Source organism: Aulonocara sp. 'chitande type north' Nkhata Bay, linkage group LG8, assembly GCF_057382095.1.
Source record: "Aulonocara sp. 'chitande type north' Nkhata Bay isolate Kocher_YH1m ecotype deep benthic linkage group LG8, A_spYH_male_GT1.1, whole genome shotgun sequence".
NCBI lineage: Eukaryota > Metazoa > Chordata > Actinopteri > Cichliformes > Cichlidae > Aulonocara > Aulonocara sp. 'chitande type north' Nkhata Bay.
The window spans coordinates 11,575,075-11,596,466 of record NC_141351.1 but is presented as its reverse complement, the minus strand read 5'-3'; the positions used below and the strand labels follow the sequence as shown (position 1 = coordinate 11,596,466).

Below are 21,392 nucleotides of genomic sequence, written 5' to 3'. Positions count from 1 at the left end.
AGTGGAACTGTGAAGCGTAAATGCGCCAACTTGTCGGACTTTTATTCTGTTGGTAGAAATGCAAGCTAATTTTTGTACTAAATTATTTGTCTACCATCTCCCTTCTTCAATGTCTCAGCCTGTGTGTCTCTGGCTCGTCCACCTTCCTCAGCAAAAACCAGTTGAGCCGTCACTCAATGTGCACCCCCCCCCCCCCCCCCCCCCGCACCCCTCTGGATGATCTGCTGTCTCGCTCTCTCACCTTCTCCCTTCGTCTTATTCCACTGACCATGCATGTTCCAAAAACAGATCTCATTTTCATCCATGGTACAAATCGCCTCCACCCTCACCCCCACTCCCCCGCAAGCCCCTGCACCGTCTCTCTCTCTCTCTTGCACTGCCTCCTTTCCAGATCCAAGCCTTTTCCCGAGTTTCTGTCCAAGTCCACCATCTCACCTCCCCGTTGCTCCACCCCGAGCTCCACCCTCACACCCCTTACCATGAGCACACACGCTGGAATTTGGAGGCGTGTAATAACTGGGTCCCGACCAATCACCGGCCTTGTAGTCATATAAATCCCTGAACATACATGCACTTATTCGCTCTTTCTGTCAGTCCAGCACTCCTGAATTGGAGGGTGCCACACGTCTAGGTGAGGGTGGTGGAACAAGGGTGAAAACAGCAGAGAACAACAAAGAAGTCAAAGAGCGGGGCTAGACACGGTTAGTCGGCCAATCCCTTGTCTATCCAGAGAAGATGGAGAACGCACACGCGAAGACCTCGGTAGAATGCCTGGCCTACTTCTCGGTGAACGAGAACACTGGTCTCACTCCTGACCAGTTCAAGAAGAACCTGGACAAATATGGCTTCAATGGTGAGAGTTCGGGCATCGGGGATGGGTGGGAAGCCTACTGAAGGAAGAAAACCCCACGTAGTAACTGTCAATGAAACATCTCAGTGTTTGCATTCAGAATATTCCACAAAGCATCACAGCTTTTGCTAAGATAAGTTCTGGAAGTCTTCCTTAGTCAACACCAGTGGAGTTTCTTGCCTTGCTTGTAGTTAGCAGGGCTGGGTTAAAGCTTTTTTAGAGTGCAGTCGCAGCAGCTGATAAAAATGCAGAGACATTGAGAAGCAGAGACTTTGAGAGCTTTGAAGAGCTATTTAAAGATAGCCAGAGAAGATGACTGGAGAGCGAGAGAGACAGGTGACGGCTCAGGAAGCTTCCTGGGTGATATATGGTGTGGGCAATAGCAAGAGGTGTGGATGATTTTAGGCCGGATCAAATGGGGAGGTCCTCAGACGGCTTACGACTAAGTGATCGGGAATATGATTGCTAATCAATAACTACAAGGAAGGCAAATTCCATGGCAAGAGTTGCTTAATAATGTATTACAGTTATTTTAGCAGTCATGTTCCTGCACTCACTGTGACGTTGCTTTACAACACTTAGTAAGCAGTCATTACATTTTTATTAATTGAATTTTTGTGAAAACAGTCGAGCTTTCACAGAGGTTTTGCAGGCTTTGACTGGAAATCAAAGTAGGCTGGGTCCTCCTGAAATAATTAAGCAACACAATGTGTTTTTAATTAAGCCACTGAGTTGTAGAGCTTAAGTTATTAAGTGTGAAGCACACAGAGGATTTTGAAAAGGTGGATGTTTTTATAAACTAGAGGGCGCATTTATTGTATAATTCCATCATAGTGTTATGCTGATAATGTTTAATAACGATCGTGAGACACTTTAACTGACTGTCTTTTCGCCCCGCTCTCCTTCTGTCTCCACCTCCTTCACTTTGGTGTGCAACTCCAGAGCTGCCCGCTGAGGAGGGTAAGTGTTCCTTCAACACATTTACTGCATGTTTAAATGTGAACAAGAGCTTCCAGACACCTGATATCACCCAGAGAGAATGACTGGCGTGACTTCACTGAAGTCACGCTCATCCTCAAAAGGTCTTCAGTCAAAACAAGCAGGCAGCATTTTGATTGTGTAATTTAATCACCATAAGATAATTGCATCACACTTGCCACTGAAGATTGTTGGTCAATCACAAATCCAAACCATAGTGTGCAAACTTGTACCACACAAATACACTCTAATGCATGCTTAATGAGGTGATTATTATCCACTGATTGTGTCCTTGTCCTGCAGGTAAGAGCATCTGGGAGCTGGTCGTTGAGCAGTTTGAGGACTTGCTTGTCAGGATCCTGCTTCTGGCCGCTTGCATCTCCTTTGTAAGTAAACAAGCTATTCCCGTCATTTACATTTTAAGCTTAAGTGACAGGAGGAGTATTTGTAGTAGACATAATAGCAGCAGCAACAAATGAAGCAAGGCACTGACACTTGTGGACAGGTTCCAAGTTTAATAGCACTACTAACAAGAATACACTCTTCAGGTTTAAGATAACATCCAGCTAATCATTTCACATGTTTAGATGTAATCTCCGGCCCCTCACACATTCTTAAGAGTCAACTTAAAAGGTGATTGCATTTAGTTTAGTCCATCACACAAACCAGTCCACTAAAGCAAGCATGCTGCAGTTACTTGCACTACTTTATGGCCACTTTGTCAAGACAGCTTCCCATCCCCTCCGCCCCTCTATGTATTTTTGAGGACGACAACTTGAGAAGAGGGAGACCAATTGCGAAGTCTACTAGGAGGTGTATTAATTGCTATGGCCAGTTTCACCCTTTCGGGCAGCTGTCACGATGGCCTTAGAAGGCGAATATTGAGGAGCCAGTGAGAGATGGGGGGCTCGAGGAAGTATAGGGGGGCAGAGGGGTAAGGGTTTATTTTAAGAAAGCCCCAAGCTGAGGAGAGAAACTGAATCCTTCGGGAAAGGTCAGGCCTGAAGAAGGAACGAAGGGCCTCCTTAGAAAGACACTTTTAAGTCAGAAGGAGTGAAGAGCTATTAGGACACTGAGATTAATCTGAAATCATTTTTACACAGCTATTATCAAAATAAAAGCGTTAGTACAGGAAAAGAAAAGACCAAAATATGACTAAATGTAAATGATGAAAAGGTCTAAAAAATGTCTGTGTAGGTATATGTTTAAAATTATTGTGCTTTTCTTTCTTTTTTTTAAAATTGTTTACATGTTTTTTTTTAATCATGTAACTGATATAGATAAAAACACTGAATTCATACAAATATAAAAAGTCCCATAAGTACCTACCCCCCCTTCATGGCAATCTCTACAACCGCTAACACATTTGTACAAGCTTATATACTTGTTAGAGGTTTTTAGTTCAGCTTACAAGAAAAATTAATGAAAAGCATTTTGTTGTTAAGAGATATCGGCCCGCTGGTTCTCAGGAGCAGGATAGCCCATTGTCACTGTTGTCTCCACCGCACTAACCATGCTCTCACCACAGGTGCTGGCCTGGTTCGAGGAAGGTGAGGAGACCGTTACTGCCTTCGTGGAGCCCTTCGTCATCCTTCTTATCCTCATCGCTAACGCTGTTGTTGGCGTGTGGCAGGTCAGTAATGAGGCCCAGGTCATTGAGCAATAAGCTGTATCCATTACACTGATGACCGAAAGTACACAGGTTCCAGTTACTGCCCGAATTGGTTTCTCAATTCGCATTTTCAAGCTCTTAAATCTGAAATGTACATCAGCGCTCACTCGATCTTATGTGCAAGTATGAAAACATTTATATAATATTATTACTGTATGACTTTTTAAAATATTTAACACGTTATATCTGGCGTTGTTTGGACTTCAGACATTTAGTCATGCTCTTCTTCATACATGCCAATAAGTGTGTGGCACTGCTGTCAGGCATCACTCAGAGAGGGAACATTGCTGTCATCATGTTCATGCCAAGTGTTGAAATCAGCTGCTTCCCTTCCCTTCTGTTTTCCGCATCTAAAGAACTGACATTAGCAACCCGCTAATCAAAGATCATCCCAGATTACATTTCCCTAAATGAGTTTATTTTCTTGCACTACTTTCCATACTGATTTAAAAAAAAAAAATCTCTAAAAAGAAAACCCACCATAAAAATTCTACTGAAACCTAATATGGACCAGACCACATCAGATAACAGATGTGACCTACTCATGTGACATCAGTAACGGGTGTAATTGCTGTGGGTAATGACTCAAAGCCTCTTAGAGGACATGCCCAGTGCCAGACCAAGGACAAAATTAGTATAGTTTACATTCAAACGAGGATGAACAGGCATGTGGACATCCGTGTGGTGTCTCTGTATCCTCTGATACAAAGATTATACTTTTATTTGTCTGCAGTTTTTAAGCAGATCCCGTTTTCTTCTTTCAACTCTTAATGAGAGTTTGTGTCTGTGTTTGCCGCAGGAGCGTAATGCTGAAAGTGCCATCGAGGCTCTCAAGGAGTACGAGCCCGAGATGGGCAAAGTTTACCGCTCTGACAGAAAGAGTGTGCAGAGGATCAAGGCCAGGGAAATCGTCCCTGGAGACATTGTGGAAGTGTCTGGTAAGAGATGTCGAGCTTCCACATGGGGAGTCTGTGTTAATTATTTTTTTAAATGGTCTGTCGGGGGGCTCTGTATATATTTTCAACCGGGGAATACTCACAACCTGTTGTATCAAATACTCTTCGATGTCTAATTACAGTGAAGCTGTGAAGATGCTTTCACTGAGTTCCTTGCATTTCTATTCAGGGAGTGAAAGGCAGACACAAGTTTAGGATAGATGTGCCCGAGGAAGGCTGATGTCAGAGCCTTGTGTCTTTTTAAGGCGGCGTGAATGAGGCACGACAGAGTAACACCGCAGCGAAAACATGCTGACTGTAGGAAAACAAAATTATGAGTATAAATACCCCCACGAGCACCTGCCGCACCGCCTCTTCCCTCGCTGCCGTTGACACTCCTGTTAATTTGTCAGTGCACACCTGTTGCCACTCTAGCTGGTGGCCCTGCCCCCCTCACCATGTGTGCTTCACTCTGATTGGTCAGAGCATGTGTCATTTAGAGCTCTGCACTATTATGAAATCCGTGGATTAAGTATAGAAATTTAGCAAGTTGTCTGAGCATTTGGTGCCTATTTTAGGAGCTATTCATAGTATTAGCGGTGGTAGTATTATATTTCACTTTGATTGAATTCAGTTTTAATAAATGAGTGACATGAATTGAACTATTTGGCACTATTGCAGTCATTTGGATGTTATGGAGGTGCCAACATAATTAAGTAGGAAACGTTTTTCACACACAGTCCCCATGGTTGTTTTTAACTTCTTTCTAATGTCAGTAAGAAAGTTATTTATGTGTTCTCTAACAGTTCACTAAATGTTAATGATAACTTCTCTTCTTTGCACAGTTGGTGACAAAGTCCCCGCTGACATCAGGATTGTTTCTATTAAGTCCACCACCCTGCGTGTTGACCAGTCCATCCTTACTGGTAAGCTTTTAAGAAAATCAGCCACTACATCCTTTTCTGTCCTTTCTCCGTTGGCAGTTTTGAGTTAATTCTCTGATTTCACTCTCAGGCGAGTCTGTCAGTGTGATCAAGCACACTGACCCTGTTCCTGACCTCAGAGCTGTCAACCAGGACAAGAAGAACATGCTTTTCTCTGTCAGTATATCCTGTTACTATGATAATTATTTCTCTCACCTGTCCTTTCATTTCCTTAGCCTTACCAGGTTTCTCTTCCCTGTTTTTTTTCTCTGTAGGGTACCAACATTGCTGCCGGCAAGGCCGTTGGTGTGGCTGTCGCCACTGGAGTCTCCACTGAGATTGGCAAGATCCGTGACCAGATGGCTGCCACCGAGCAGGAGAAGACTCCTCTGCAGGCCAAGCTGGACGAGTTTGGCGAGCAGCTGTCCAAGGTCATCTCCCTGATCTGCGTTGCTGTCTGGGCCATCAACATCGGCCACTTCAATGACCCCGTCCACGGAGGCTCATGGATCCGTGGTGCTGTCTACTACTTCAAGATCGCTGTTGCTCTGGCTGTCGCTGCCATCCCTGAGGGTGAGGACAGGAAACACAGTGAAAGAACAACATGTTTCCACTCCGCTGCTTGTTTGTCACACTCAGTTTTTCACTAATGTCCCTCAGGTCTGCCCGCTGTCATTACCACCTGTCTGGCCCTTGGTACTCGCCGTATGGCCAAGAAGAATGCCATTGTCAGAAGCCTGCCCTCTGTGGAGACCCTGGGCTGCACCTCCGTCATTTGCTCCGACAAAACTGGCACCCTCACCACCAACCAGATGTGTGTGACCAAGGTGGGTTTTTAACCAATGAAGAAAAGTGTACTTTAGACAGCTTTCATGAACTCTCCTTCATGTGCAAAAACTGTCTTTGTTTCCTCCCCTGCAGATGTTTATTGTCAAGACTGTTGATGGGGACCACGTTGACCTCGATGCCTTTGATATCTCTGGCTCCAAGTATACCCCAGAGGGCGAGGTGTAAGTTGGCTTTTATTGCCATGTATCGTTGTTCGGTGTAGCCAATCAAATTCAGACAATCCAACTCTAATTTGTTTGCAATTTCCTCCTATCAGTACCCAGGGTGGTGCCAAGGTCAACTGCAGCTCACACGACGGTCTTGTTGAGCTGGCTACCATCTGCGCCCTGTGCAACGACTCCTCTCTGGACTACAACGAGGTAAAATCGGAAAGCCACACTTTTTATTTGCCACAATTCGACTTTACTACCTGCAGAGAAAGAAATTCTCTCCTTCATTTCTTGTTTTCTGTAGTCCAAGAAGATCTATGAGAAGGTCGGTGAGGCTACTGAGACCGCCCTGTGCTGCCTGGTTGAGAAGATGAACGTGTTCAACTCAAACGTGAAGAACCTGTCCAGAATTGAGAGAGCCAACGCATGCTGCTCAGTAAGTCAGCTCGTTTCATTTGTGGAGCAATGAAGGCGATTTACGTTTGCTGATGAAAACCATTGTAGTGAGCTGAAGTTACGCTTGAGAGTTTTTATTGCTTTATAGTAAAAACATATATATCGATCAATAGGTGATCAAGCAGCTCATGAAGAAGAACTTCACTCTGGAGTTCTCCCGTGACAGGAAGTCCATGTCTGTTTACTGCACTCCTGGTAAAGGTGATGGTGGTCCCAAGATGTTTGTTAAGGTCAGTTCACTCTTACCTGTTGTCATAGTGTTTGGGATAAAAGATGGACTAGGGTTCTGAAAACTGCAATCTTTCTAATGGCCAGCAGGGGGTGACTCATCTGATCCAGCTGTGTAAAGGTCTATGAGAAAGCACATCATCCATCACCATTAATCGCTTTTCTCATGACGTTATGGTCTCAAACCTTTAGTTTCTGATTTTATTGTATGCAACATAGCAATCATCGAATTATCTTATGAGCATTCAGTGTCCCCGGGTTTGTTAGTAGATTCACTCCCTGCTTGTGATGTCTGTTTTTACAACAAAGCTAAGCTGGCCTGTCAACACGCAACATACAACTAAAGATGATAAACGTAATAAAATTCTGGATTTAAAGTCACTCATATCTTTCATAAGTCATTTTTGTTCTACTACAAGTTGCACTGTTAAAATGATTTAGTTGAAATGTAGTAGCTTAAAGCTGACATCTTCAGCTTTTTGGTGTAGAAGTTCCTAAAAAATTAATTCTGTTGGTATTTGCATTTTTCCTTTAAAAAAAAAATTGTAGCAGATGGAATAAATATTAAAGAACAGGCCGAAATTGTTTGTCTCTGTGCCGCCTTTACAATCTTCCTGCTTCATGCCTAGGGTGCTCCTGAGGGTGTGATTGACAGGTGCGCCTATGTGCGTGTCGGCACCACCCGTGTGCCTCTGACCAACGCCATCAAGGAGAAGATTCTGGCTGTCATCAGGGACTGGGGTACTGGCCGTGACACCCTGCGTTGCCTGGCCCTGGCCACTCGTGACACCCCACTGAAGCTGGAGGAGATGAACCTTGAGGACTCCACCAAGTTTGCCGATTATGAGGTTAGACATCCTGACTGAACTGAAACCTGGAGATACAGCCATGACAACATGTAAAAACTTGGATTGATTTGTTTCCTTCTCCCCTAAGATGGACCTGACCTTCGTTGGCTGTGTGGGTATGCTGGATCCCCCTCGTAAGGAGGTCACTGGCTCAATTGAGCTGTGCAGAGATGCTGGAATCCGTGTCATTATGATCACTGGTTAGTGTCATGGAGAGCTTTTTTATTATACCATTCTTATCATCAGAAAATCTGATCTTTCTGTTCTGCTAATACACAATCATACAAAGTTGTTTTTATTCTCCGGAAACTGTCCTTTTTACAAGGTTTCCACTCATTTTCTCCTTCTCCATGTGTCAGGTGACAACAAGGGAACTGCTATCGCTATCTGCCGTCGCATTGGCATCTTCGGCGAGGACGAGGATGTCTCTGGCAGGGCCTACACCGGACGTGAGTTTGATGATCTGCCTCTCCACGAGCAGTCCGAGGCTGTGCGCAGGGCTTGCTGCTTTGCCCGTGTGGAGCCGTCCCACAAGTCCAAGATCGTTGAGTTCCTCCAGGGTTATGATGACATCACTGCCATGGTAAGAGCCCAGCAGTGCAGGATGCAAACTAAACCTGTTACCGACACAGAGGTTGTGTTAAAGTGTTGTCTGGTGGTTTGGTTTGTCTAATGCATACTTCATCTCCTCCAACCGCAGACTGGTGATGGTGTGAACGATGCCCCTGCCCTGAAGAAGGCCGAGATCGGCATCGCCATGGGCTCTGGCACTGCCGTTGCCAAGTCTGCCTCTGAGATGGTCCTGGCTGACGACAACTTCTCTTCCATTGTGGCTGCTGTTGAGGAGGGCAGAGCTATCTACAACAACATGAAGCAGTTCATCCGCTACCTCATCTCCTCCAACGTTGGTGAGGTCGTCTGGTGAGTGACCTGTTTGACACACACTCTGTACAGCTACACATCTTTCTTTTTGTCTCTGGCTTAACTTCAGCCCATTACCCTCCCTCAGTATCTTCCTTACCGCTGCTCTGGGTCTGCCCGAAGCTCTGATCCCCGTCCAGCTGCTCTGGGTCAACTTGGTGACTGATGGTCTGCCCGCCACTGCTCTGGGCTTCAACCCACCTGATCTGGACATCATGGGCAAACCCCCACGCTCCCCCAAGGAGCCTCTGATCTCTGGCTGGCTGTTCTTCAGATACATGGCTATTGGTGGTAAGTGGAACTGTGTGAGTTTGGATGGATTTTGATTGAAAGTAGGTACAACAGTTGTCTACACTGACACGATCCACCTACACTAACAGGATATGTCGGTGCTGCCACTGTTGCTGGCGCTGCCTGGTGGTTCATCTATGACCCCACTGGCCCCGGGGTCACCTACTATCAGCTGGTGAGTGTTTTTCTCTGTTTCCTGTTGCTTTCCACTAAACACAGATGTAGAAATTTACTGATTTTACTTCCTATCCGTGCAGTCACACTTCATGCAGTGCCACGATGAGAACGAGGACTTTGAAGGCCTGGAATGTGAAATCTTTGAGGCTGCTCCTCCCATGACCATGGCCCTGTCTGTACTGGTCACCATTGAGATGTGCAATGCTCTTAACAGGTACTTCTTTGAATGTGATAGAGGAGGATGTAGCTTGTAAAAAAAAAAGGTTTCTTCATGCAACAGATATATTCTGCTCTCACGTCTCTTCTTCTTCTTCCTCTTCAAGCTTGTCTGAGAATCAGTCTCTGGTGCGCATGCCCCCATGGAGCAACTTCTGGCTGCTCTCTGCCATGACCCTGTCCATGTCCCTGCACTTCATGATCATCTATGTTGATCCTCTCCCTGTGAGTCAGAAGTTCAGTTTGAAAATCTTTTTTGTTTTAGAAGCTCTAGTTTATGTGGATTTCCTCCGTGGGGTTCAGCTTCATCTGACTTCCATTCTTTTCCTCTCAAGATGATCTTCAAGTTGACCCATCTGTCAGTGGAGCAGTGGCTGATGGTCCTGAAACTTTCCTTCCCCGTCATTCTCATTGATGAGGTGCTGAAGTTCTTCGCCCGCAACTACGTTGAAGGTAAGCAGCACTTTTATAAATCCACAAGAACAAAAATAAACAGAGATCTGTCCCAGTTCCTAAGATAACAGATAATAGTTTTACTTAATCATTCATGCATTACTACCATCATCTTTTCAGACTATTTATTAATATTTTAACTTATTAAAATTAACCTAGCCTTTATCTAATTTCATTTTAATTCAATCAGGTTTGATTCTGTGTTTTTAATCTGCCTGTTTTCACTTCTCTCCATTCATCATTAACTCACGTAACCCGTTTGTTTTTGTCCATTTCCAGCTTAAATTCAGCCAACCCATCACCATTAACCTGTAACTAAACCAAGGTATTCCAGGGCTCACACTGCAGTGTGTAGCGCTGTGTAGAGACTGTTTGTCTGTTTGTGTATTTGTTGTTATTTCAATGTGTTCAAGCTGTTATCAGACTCACTGTGACCTCCGGGGTCTCCTCACTACTCATTCATTGAAAATCAAATTGAAAAACATTGGGTATCATGACTTCTGTATGGGGAGACCCTCGAGTGTGTTGATCTGAGGTTTCTGTTTATTGGTTTTTGTTTTTTTCTTCGTGAGATCACCGTGAGCAGGTGAGTAGATCACTTTGTATCTCACCAAGGTTACCTTTTATAATCATTATATAAACATTAAACAAATGTTTTTTCTTAGCACTTTATGATATAGCTGTAAGCAGATAAAAGGTCTGTGTGAGTATTAATTGTTCCCTTTGTCAACAGATTTTACTCTTAATCTCTTTTACTGTTAGCATTATGTGTAGTTTTTTCCTCTAGAGCTGCAATAAACTCCAAAATAATTTATTACATGTTTATATGAAGCTTATAAATAATAACAGTGACTTTTTCATAAAGTAAGCCCCACATTTAAAATGCTCTCCCTTGTAAATAAAGGCTTAAATTGTCTTAAACTTCTTAAACTAGCTTATATTTCTGAAAGAAAGTCATACTGTGAAACTGTTCTTTGTTCTCCTTATGAAGACAAATCGGGGATGTAGCTTTTTTTATGTTTAAACCCTCAAACTCTGGAACCTACCTTCAAATATGAAGTCTAACAATAATTTCAAGCAGTTCTTAAAATACACCTTTTTAATGAGACATTTAGCTAATGTTTCCACTAAATAATAGATCGCTATACAGCCTACGAGTGAGCTCAGCCACATTTAGTGGTCTGGTAAATAAAGAGCATGTGCATTTTGTCTTTGTCAGTATCATGTTGGCCTCCTACTTCTGTCGTGTCAAAGTTTGTTTGTTTTCATATTTCTGTTTATATTCAACAGGATTTTGTGCAGAATTTAATTTTATGTATTGCTTACGGATAAAGTGCTTAAGAAATTTAAGAAAACACAACTATTTTACAAATCTGTAAAGTTTTTACATTTCTTTGGGGGGTTTAACCAAGTTCATGTTCTAATTTGAGCCAACACACCAGACCTGACTGAGAAGTCAAAAGCTAAGTGAGGGTAACTGTGGTTCAGGGGATTGGGAAGCGCTTCTGTAACCGGAAGATCGCCAGTTCGATCCCTGGGCTCTCTGTCCTGGTTGTTGTGTCCTTGGGCAAGACACTTTACCCTACCGGTGTTGGCCAGAGGGGCCGATGGCGCGATATGGCAGCCTCGCTTCTGTCAGCCTGTCCCAGGGCAGCTGTGGCTACAACCGTAGCTGCCTCCACCAGTGTGTGAATGTGAGAGTGAATGAATAGTGGCATTGTAAAGCGCTTTGGGTGCCTTGAAAAGCGTTATATAAATCCAATCCATTATTATTAAACACTGAAGCTAATTTTCTGTTCAGCAATGTAAAAAAATAACTGTACTGGCAAAAAAGTAAGTAAAGTCCTCAGTAAGTAACTGGCATTTGAAGTAATAATGTGCTTTATTATTTTGTAAAACAGTAAATTTATAAATACACGAATGACAATATTTCTTTTTTAGCATCAAAAATATCATTTTGATTAAAGGGCTTGTGTATAAAGGCTGATTAACCAGACCAGAAATATTAAAAAATATTTTAGTAAACTAACAAAACTGTTAATTTAGGGCAGCTGACCACCCTTACCTTGGTGGTCTTATAAATTTTTAAGCACTGTGTATTTGTGTGTCTGTGTGTGTGTGTGCGCGCGCGCAGGTGTCTGTTTATATGTATGTATTTCTGATGCATTGCTTGTATTTTGTAGTTTTAATATGTTTTTATGCTTGTGAAGTCCTTTGATCCTCTGCATGCCATATTGAGCTGTACACAAACTGAATTTTGTGAAGCCCTGTCACTTTAAGTTTGAGAGACGCTATCAAAGTGTCATTCTTCTTATCACACGAGAAATCACGTAGTTTTCCTTTGTTTACCAAATCACGTGTCTCTGGTCTCTGCAGCAGGTACAGAAGTTAAATAGAGATGTAGAAGAAGAGGATCTTCAGGGCTGAAGAGAAAGAAGCGGAGGAGAGAGAAAGATCACAGCCAAAGAGGGGAGCCATAAAGAAGAAAAAGACTGAAAAAAGAAAACCTTATGGAAAAAAAACAAACAATAAAATTTGTTTAAAATCTGCAATAAAAATAGTCTCTGTATAAGGAAGGAGATTGAATTAAAATGAGGGGAAGTATCCTGATTAACCAGATAAAGCAGTAATATTTATGATTTTATTCTAAGAAGTAAAGTATGTATTAAAGGTGATTATTTTTTTTGTTAACCTTGGATATTCTCAGCTGTTGTGTTTTTGCGTCCATTTTCATATGACTGACTTTCCAGCTCATTACTTTGATTCTAGTCTTCGTTGCTCGTGTCTTGTGCAGCCTCCCTGCTTTAGCTGGGCTCTGTACAGTGTGGTGTAGGGTTGTTTAAAATGACTTCATATGGGCAGAAAAACCACTTGCTTTCAGCCGCCAGCGCTCTCTATGACCATGCGGTCAGCGGACTCAGTTGGAGGTCTCGTGACATAAAATGGGCATGTCTACTCAGTCACAACACTTTTGGTCTTATATATTGTTTACTTGATAAGCTGCAATAAAGTGATGATTAAAAACTTGTGAATTTATTGTGGAGCATGTTTTTATTGGGAGTACATTTAGATGACCTCCTCTGGAAATGCCACGAGGATGAGTGATTACAGTGTTCAACATCCATACATATTAAATGTGAGTCAAACCATTTAAATTTTATAGCAACTATTTTGGTTTTTTTAGCCCATGACGGGTTTTTTTTGTTTTTCGCTTCTGCTGTTTAAGCGTGGCTCAGCGACAGTCATCAGTCTTTGGTTTGCACAGCGAATTCCAGAAACCCCCGGATCCATTAGATGAGGGTCCTGAACGGTATGTCGACGTCCTTCATCTGCTTTTCATAGTCTTCATCAAACAGCTTTGATTGCTCAGCTGTGAAATGGTTTTTCCAGTCACCCACTTCACCTGCATATGAAAAGGAAGACAATTTTGTTAAGTTGGAAAATTTATGCTAAAGCCTCTATCAATGTTTTTGTTTTTTTTGTTTTTTTGCACAAATGAATAACTGACTGCTTAAAAAATGTTTTCCAAAACAGTCATATGTAATGCCCACACAGTGTCTCATTTACCGCTAATACATTTATTAAATTATAACATGTAACATACAACATGCGTGTAAACACTGTTCACATTTTGTATCACTGTGGATTTTAAATCAAAAACTGCAAAGTGCAGAATTCCAGCTTGAACTGCTCCGGATGTTTTTCAGCCATTTTTATATGTAGTCATTAGATGATTGATTGACAAGCAGTTTCTTGAGGCCATGAAATTTCAGAACTTATCAAACAATCCTTTTATTTAAAATCATGTACGTTTGTTAAACTCATTTTAAGCCTGTGAAAATATGAGGTTATCTGTATGACTAGCTGTAATGTTTAGCCCCATACTTTTTTAAAAACCTGGACGTCTGCATTTCAGTTACATCTTGACTGTTTGAGTTAAGATCCACTGTGATGTGTACAGAGGTAAAACTCCCAAAACTGTATCTTTGTTTATAGATGTAATTATATTGTGCTGATTAAATACTTAATGACTGGTTTGTTAAAAGTGAGGGGGAAAAACTGACCATATAATTGTTGCAGAAGCCCAGGCTAACGATGCCTTGTTTGAACTAAAAATCCTCCAAAACTTTAAATCGACTCTAGTTAATATCTGCCAACAGACTTATTCATTTGAGTGTTAAGTTGTTGTAATGTATAAATAAAATAGAAGCGAGAGCTCAAAATCCAGGGACCTCTAGGGGGTGCCCCTGCACTGAAGGACAGGTAGCAGAGCAGTAATTGCTGCCTTTGAGGAGCTCAGACTGTTCACAAGTTGATTTAACCTTGTGACATTATTACATGAAGATATTTGTGTGTCTGAGACAAATATAGGTGTTCATGACATTTTAACTGCCCTACGTAAGGCACTCACTGGCGACTGAGATTGACTTTCCTGCATATCTTTAATTTAATAGTGCACCTTTTCTCATGAAAGGAGAGATGGACTGGTCAAACACCGGAGATGGAATGCAGGAGTAGTTGGCCATCGGGTTCTCCTTCATGTTTTTAAAGGAGGTGAGCTCCACGATTTGGCTGACGACCTCATCGGAGACCGACAAGTCCAGGTACTTCATGATGCGCTCCACTTCACGCCGAGGATTCTGGGAAAATAAATGTGACAGAGTATGTGCGGAGATTATTAATTTTTAAAATTCATTACAGATGTTCAAACAGATAAAACAAGAGGGGGTGTCACCACATTACGACTGAAAACAGCAAATACCTGAAGGTAACGGAAAAAGTAAAATCATAAGAAGTGATAAACAAAACACTGCAAACCGGTGAGGAGAGATTACATAACGGAAATCAAATTGGGAGAAGCTGTTAAATGGGAGTTCTTCCTCCTCACTGTGGACAACTGCTCACAGCAGATCATTGCCCTGTTGGGTTTCTCTCTCTAACACTTCAGGGTATTTAGCTTACAATATAAAGTATGCTGATATTTATGAATTGACTGGTCATGTGAAAAAGGATGTTTATCACGGGATTCTGTGCAGTCCTGTGAAAAACTAAGTACACCTTTACTGCTTCAGTTGGTAGAAGCAAGCTAATTAAATGCGCTTGATTAACTGATCTTCAGGAAGTGTGAGCACCTCTATAAAAGGTTTGCAAATACAGCATATCAACAGAAAACACCTCATACCAACTGTTAAGTAATCTACAGTTAAATGTGAAGCCATCTGTCCAATAGGTAAAGTTTCACTGAAATTAGATCATGCAAAAGGACAATGGCCACAAGCACAGCAGCAAATCTACCACAAAAGGGCTGGGAAAGAAAAGAATAAAGGTAAGCAATGGCCCGATCAAAGTCCACACCTCAAACTAACTGAAACCTGGGTTTAAATAAAGGTCTGCAAACATCAATGAACTAAAGCAACGCTGTAAGAAGGGTCCAAAAGTCTTCCATAACGATGTGAGAGACCGATAAGGTCATACAGAAAACCTTCACTTCAGGTTATTGATGCTAAAGGTGCTTCTACAAGCAACTGAATCACTGGGTGTTTTCCACACGACTGTGCAGTCCAACTTTCTCTGTCGTGCAACTAATACATATATACAGTTCTTTGAACAATATCTCAAAGTATTTTTTTAATTTATATTGAATGTCTTTTAAGAGTATGGTACATTTGTTTTTAAATCTTCAGAAATAGGAGATTTGCCGATAGTCACATTGTTTACAAAAAAATCTGCTCTTTCTTTTCAGCTGTATGTCAGACAGTTGGCATTACTTTTCTTTTTTTTCCTTTATACATGAAGCTGGTCTAAATCTGCGTCTATAACAAGGCTTCCTAATCATTCAATCTCAGCTTTACATATGAGATCAAAGGAATGCGCTGCGTTTATTACGTTTGCTTTGAAGAAGGTTGCGCAACATGCTTTGGTTATAATCCACGTGTTCTCCTCACCTCTTTCATGTCCTCGTAGAAGAGGTACAGAATATTCCTCTTTTCTCGCTCCAGCCAGTAACCTTTCACATGATCATACCAGGAGCCCCATGACACTGTAGAAGCAGAGCAAAGGCCATTCATTCAAGCAGCTTTGATGAAAACATTTCTCCTACTCCAGTCCAGGTTTATGCTGAGTGTATGTTTATATTTACGGCTATCGTAAAGCCTCATTAACAGCTTAACATCAACATTTATGACAGTAGGTATTTTAGTAACTGTCGGCTGATAAGAGACTGATAAACTTGACCACCTTTAATGACTTTACAGCTGTGTAACTGCAGAGCTGATGAATTATTGCAAAGTGATGAATTATGATTACATAATTCATCATTTCTTTATTTTATACTAGGAAAATTAAAAGTACGTACAGTGACTTATTGACAGATGTGTCATTCTGACTAGCTTTAATATCAATATTTGGTATGACCACCTTTATTCTACAATACAGGCAGCTTAATTTCTTTCAGTAGTTTTCAAAGATACTTCTCTTGCTTTTTGAAGGACATTTAAAGATGTTGGCTTCCTTTTGTTTGGTTCTCTGACCTTCAGAAAACCTGAAGAACTATTGCTCAAGACCACTTAAAGTTAAAGGGCTCCTTGAAAGCAAAGCATAAAGAAATAAGGGTTGGGTCAAAAGTTTACACATCAGTACACATTTGCATGAACGGTACATGTTTTCAGTTCCTGGCAAACTGACAAGCCTCTGATTCTTATGAACAAGTTTCATGTTTGTGCCTTGAGCAGTCGAGCGCAACCAGTGAGCCAAGGTGGAATATGAGTTTATGCATGTAATGTTTGAACTTTGCCAGATTTTAGATCTGATTTTACCTGATGAACCTGCACACCCACTCCAATCCCTGGAGGTTATCAAAAGTAGCAAATCAGTCAAAGACTGACTGAACCAAAGTGCAGTCTGAGCTCCTCGGGAGGTCCTTCATATCAGCTGCTGTAAGCCCATTTAATGCACAGTACTAATAATATGAGTTTTCCAAAATGTTTGCATATTTTCATGTTAGTTACTGGGTGTTTTATTTATTCATAAATTATTAACTTTATTAGGAATTAATATTGTTTATGTCAGTGTTTATGGCATGTAAATGGCAATGTAATTTCCTGCAAACAAAGGATCTATCTTTGAATCTGATTAACTGACGGACCATTAAATTTGTTAAATAAATCAAGCCCAACGAAACCTATTATGTACATTTCCACCATATTGTGTTTTATGAAAGGCCACCTTTTTGTTCCCTAATCTTCACCAAACTGGCACAGATGCTTTAATATGTTCCAGTCAAATCAGCAGCAAAGCAGCCAAACTGGTTATATGTCACCAAGATTTTGATTTCTATCACAACTAAACACTCTCCTCTCAACAAGCTGAGAGGAGTCAGGTAATAATTCACTTTGCATTACCCAACCCAGTGACTTCATTTATAGGTAGTTAACATATATCCAATTGTTAATATAAAGACATTTCAAAAAGTTATCATTTAATGACCCTACAGCAACCATTTAAGTCTTTTTCTAAGGAAATCATTTTTTTCCCCATTCTGGAATGAATGCATTGAAATTTAATAAAGTTGTGTGATTGGTTTCATACTTACTTACAAAGCAAACTATGTTCCTAACAAGGCACATATGGTGGGAAAAAAAGCACAAAAGAAATAGCAGTAAAGAAGCAGCTTTTTTATGGCTGTCATGATGAAGAAATATTCCATTTATTTATATATTTTTAAAAAAAGGTTACATTTTCATCCAGATCCTCCCAAGATATGCGCGCTACAGCCACTCAGGGTGCAACTAATCTTATCATGACCACTCAAGCATAAAAGGCAGTTACACAAGTTGTCATAGTTTCCATCCACCATCACATATTTTGTTCACAAAAGCCTCCAGGCAACCAAAGACGCTGCTTTGGTGGGTAAACATATAGGGCTATTGATGGCTTAGAATAGGTATGAGGACACAGAGGGAAATATACTTACGCTCTCCTTGCATAAACTTGTGGATGTAGCCACCAAAGGGCCCTGGCTCAGGCTGGGTCTGATTCATAAGATCAAAGTAGTAGTAGCTCACCAGGTTGTCTTTGGCATTGCGTGCCACGTAGATCGACTTCCCACATGATCAGGAGGAACACAAAAAGATATTCACAGTACAGAGAACATGTTATTTGATGAGATTGTGTCTAGCATGGCATTCGTAACCTCCCACCTCATTTATGTGCCGTATCATGAACCTTTTACCTTCAAGCTGCATGAGTTTTCTGTCTAGTAAGAAGCAATAAAATGAGGAATTTCTACTCTCACTGAAGTCTGATAGACAAGAAGTCTCACCTTGCATTTGTTTTCCCAGAATCCAGGAGGCACCAGCTGAAAAGGAAGATGCGTCTTGATAACTCTCGGGGGATCCATTTTTTCCAGAAGATCAAGACCTGAGACATAAATCCAGGGAATTGGACACAGGAAAAACTTAACATGTGTATTCCATGATTTCTCATATATTCCAACCAATGGAAACTGCTTATTAGCATTGTTGAATTTACTTTTTTTTTAACATGGTTAAAATAACATTAAACAGGAGAAAAAGTTGACACGGCCATTTAACTTAAGGCAAATTTCCCAAAAAATGTGACAGCAGTATTAATTTAATTCAATTCAATTTTACTTAGCACCAAACCAGAGCAACTGTTGTCGTGATTTCTACTAAAATGACCGAATGACTCAGCATATTGTGAACTAATAGGATTTCACCTTATTCTGAGGTATTTGCAAGATCATTTGTAGTAGCCTACTACAAGAGAATGATATCATCCAGCTATTTTGATGTAATGTCATTTAGCTCAGTGTTTTGTTATACAACCGTTTGCATTAACATGGAGCCTTCCAGGTATCTGTTCTTTGAATAACCAACCTGAATTAGAAGAAGTATATTTAAGTCCTGTTTTTACTTTTTCCCAGATGACTGAAAATGAATAAATACAATATAAAAATGTACCTGACAAAAATAACAAACACAGTAGGGGACCAAGTCTGGATAATCAAGGTAAGAACACCTGAAGTGATTAGAGACTGATGAAACATAGGCATGTTTTGTTGAGTCAACAGTCCAGGGGAGAGAAAGGGTGGGAGGGTAAAGTTCATTATTTTCTTTCTTGTATCTAATGGTTTGGATATAGTGGTAAGTCTAGCACCCCAGTACATTTAAGATTTCCTTAGACAGTAGTAACACTGACTGTTGTGCCAAAACCCTGCAGCAAAACACTACAGCTACTTTTTTAGCTGTCTGTGACTTATTGTTATAAACCTGCCTGTTAGTTCACCGTGACATGCTTGAAAGTTGGCTTCATTGTAAAAATTCAACTGGCTGGTATTAAAGTTTAGTCAAACACAAATATGGCTAATCTGTGTTGGAAAAGCACAGCTGCGTTCACTGAAATGACCCAACTACAGTAACTTTTGTTGATCGCCTACAGAACTCCAGTTCAAGTCTTTTCTTTGGAGGGATATGCTTATGGGTTGAGAACTCATTGACTCTGATTGGGGTGGGAAAAAAACGATCCGTTACAGAAACATTCCTCCTTGACTTGTTTTTGTGAGTTCTGACATGCTACAACTACATGTTAAACCTGCTGAGTCACAGTAGAGAATAAAAACATAGATAAAACACACACCTGAAGGGATGGGAGGTGGGGAGAAGATCTCTAGGAATGGACTGCGGACAGGTGTGGGGGCTCGTTTGCAGGCCTCAGCATCTCCATTGTGAAGGAGCAGGTCAACAATTTCCTGGGTCCATGTAGTCCCTATGAGACAGAGACATCAAACGGTGCACTGCTAAATCTCACCACATTGAGTAAAAACATTAACAACAGTCCAACAAACGTCTTTTTTGACACCAGCTACTTAGTAGTGCCACATTACAGCAGATTCCACAGTCTAACAAATTAGTCCAGAGACTGAAGGGCAGGAAAAGTAGTCTGTCTTTGTTGTTTGTTTGCTTAAATTATAACTCTCACACTTCATGAAGGCGTAATTACAGGATTAGTCTAGAGTTACTGGTGTTTTCCTTTATTGCCTGCTTGTTTAAGCAGTTACACACACACAATGTTTTGGTAGACTTAGTGGAAAAACTACTTAACAATCAAGTAATGGAAGAAGAAGAAAGCATTAACACCACAATGGAAAAATATTTCCTCACAAGTTAAAGTGCTGCATTAAAGAGAAAAGGGAAAGTGTGCTTCATTTTCTATGCTGTTTTGGCAGTGCAGTCCTGCATATTTTCATGTAACATCTGAATTTGCAACAGATAAGGAAAATGCACAGTATTTTTCTCCATACCCGTGAGTGGAAGTGTAAAGTGTTAGAAATGTAAGAACGCAAATAAAGCTGCTTGAGATCAGTACTTTGTGTCTAACACTGTTTCTGAGTACCTGCTTTGGGGTAGGTGGCGATGAGGAGGTCCGATGGATCGGGACGAAAAGCCCAGATGCTGTCCCAGTTGTTGGCGATGTAGTTCATGAGAGGCACTCCTCTGACTGGGATGAGAGGGAAGCGTGTGATGGAGGAGCTGGCCTTATGAATAGCCTCGCTATAAGTCATTTCTTTCTCCTCTGACATTTTTTACACTGCCAAAAGCTGCCTCAAGGAAATCAAGAACAGAGAGCTAAAATCTGCCTCTTTTAAATTGAAGAGAAAAAAAAAACTTCAACAAACTCCCGAGGTCCTGCCTTCAGCTGTCTGTGTCAAACACTCACTGCTGATTTGCCAATGAGCCACATAAATCCCAGCTTCTAATGGTCCTGTTCTTCCTGATTGTCAGTCCCACAGTCAGCGTGTTTACTTCCTTTTTAAACTGTCATTATCTCCTCCTTGCATGATCCCGGCCAACAGCAGCGCTGCCTTGTTTCCTCTTGATTTCTCGTGGTCTGCAGCGTAAGTCGCCTCCCAGATCTGAATACGGGAGCAGGAGTCTCTCAGCGGCCTCTCAGAAACAATGAACTCCCAGCTGAAGTCTGAGTGCCTCAGTCACTTTAAAACGTGTTTCTTTTTGCCCCTCTTTCTATCTTTGTAAGCTGGCTCCCTGAGTGCTTGTACCCAGGTTCTTATCAGTCTGCGATCACAGGAACTTGCACCAGCAGACCTACACTAAAGTGCCCTTATGTAACGTTCCTAGTTACGTATGAATTCCACTTTTCCTCACAATACTGTCTTGACTGCTTCCTCTGTAATCTGAGGAAGGAAAAAGGGAGGGTCGCGAAAAATCCTGCAACCCACAGAGAGGTGGACTTACATGTGGAGAGTACAAATGAAATGGATTTAAACTTCACAGTTAAATGTGTAACTCTGTGTAAAACACTCTGACCACTTGCGTTTCTTGGTCTTTTAACAGAGTTGTGTTCATTGATTCACACTTTTTAATCACAATTTTAAAAAACAACCAATTTTTAATCACAATCAGAAAAT

At 41.3% G+C, this 21,392-nt stretch overlaps 2 protein-coding genes across 3 annotated transcripts; one reads left to right on the top strand and one right to left on the bottom strand.

Moving 5' to 3' along the window:
• The first annotated feature begins 573 nt into the window (after positions 1–573).
• Positions 574–12,978, top strand: atp2a1l (ATPase sarcoplasmic/endoplasmic reticulum Ca2+ transporting 1, like). Of its 2 annotated transcripts, XM_086303561.1 has the most exons (24): positions 574–853; positions 1,793–1,810; positions 2,132–2,214; positions 3,357–3,461; positions 4,300–4,438; positions 5,281–5,361; positions 5,450–5,535; positions 5,634–5,931; positions 6,019–6,185; positions 6,280–6,368; positions 6,464–6,566; positions 6,661–6,792; positions 6,926–7,042; positions 7,670–7,888; positions 7,977–8,088; positions 8,248–8,471; positions 8,589–8,809; positions 8,898–9,100; positions 9,190–9,275; positions 9,358–9,491; positions 9,601–9,718; positions 9,829–9,946; positions 10,226–10,271; positions 12,323–12,978. In XM_086303561.1, the coding sequence occupies exons 1-23, from the start codon at positions 736–738 to the stop codon at positions 10,228–10,230; spliced, it is 2,976 nt and encodes a 991-aa protein (XP_086159687.1). In that variant the 5' UTR covers positions 574–735; the 3' UTR covers positions 10,231–10,271; positions 12,323–12,978. The 2 variants fall into 2 exon arrangements, with proteins under 2 accessions (XP_086159687.1, XP_086159686.1); XM_086303560.1 differs by lacking the exon at positions 10,226–10,271.
• On the bottom strand, positions 12,420–21,105 carry sult1st6 (sulfotransferase family 1, cytosolic sulfotransferase 6). Its single transcript, XM_086303562.1, has 7 exons — positions 20,360–21,105; positions 19,604–19,732; positions 18,267–18,364; positions 17,919–18,045; positions 15,892–15,986; positions 14,406–14,586; positions 12,420–13,349 (listed from the first exon to the last, which is right to left on the bottom strand). The coding sequence occupies exons 1-7, from the start codon at positions 20,544–20,546 to the stop codon at positions 13,237–13,239; spliced, it is 930 nt and encodes a 309-aa protein (XP_086159688.1). The 5' UTR covers positions 20,547–21,105; the 3' UTR covers positions 12,420–13,236.
• Between the last annotated feature and the right edge of the window lie 287 nt (positions 21,106–21,392).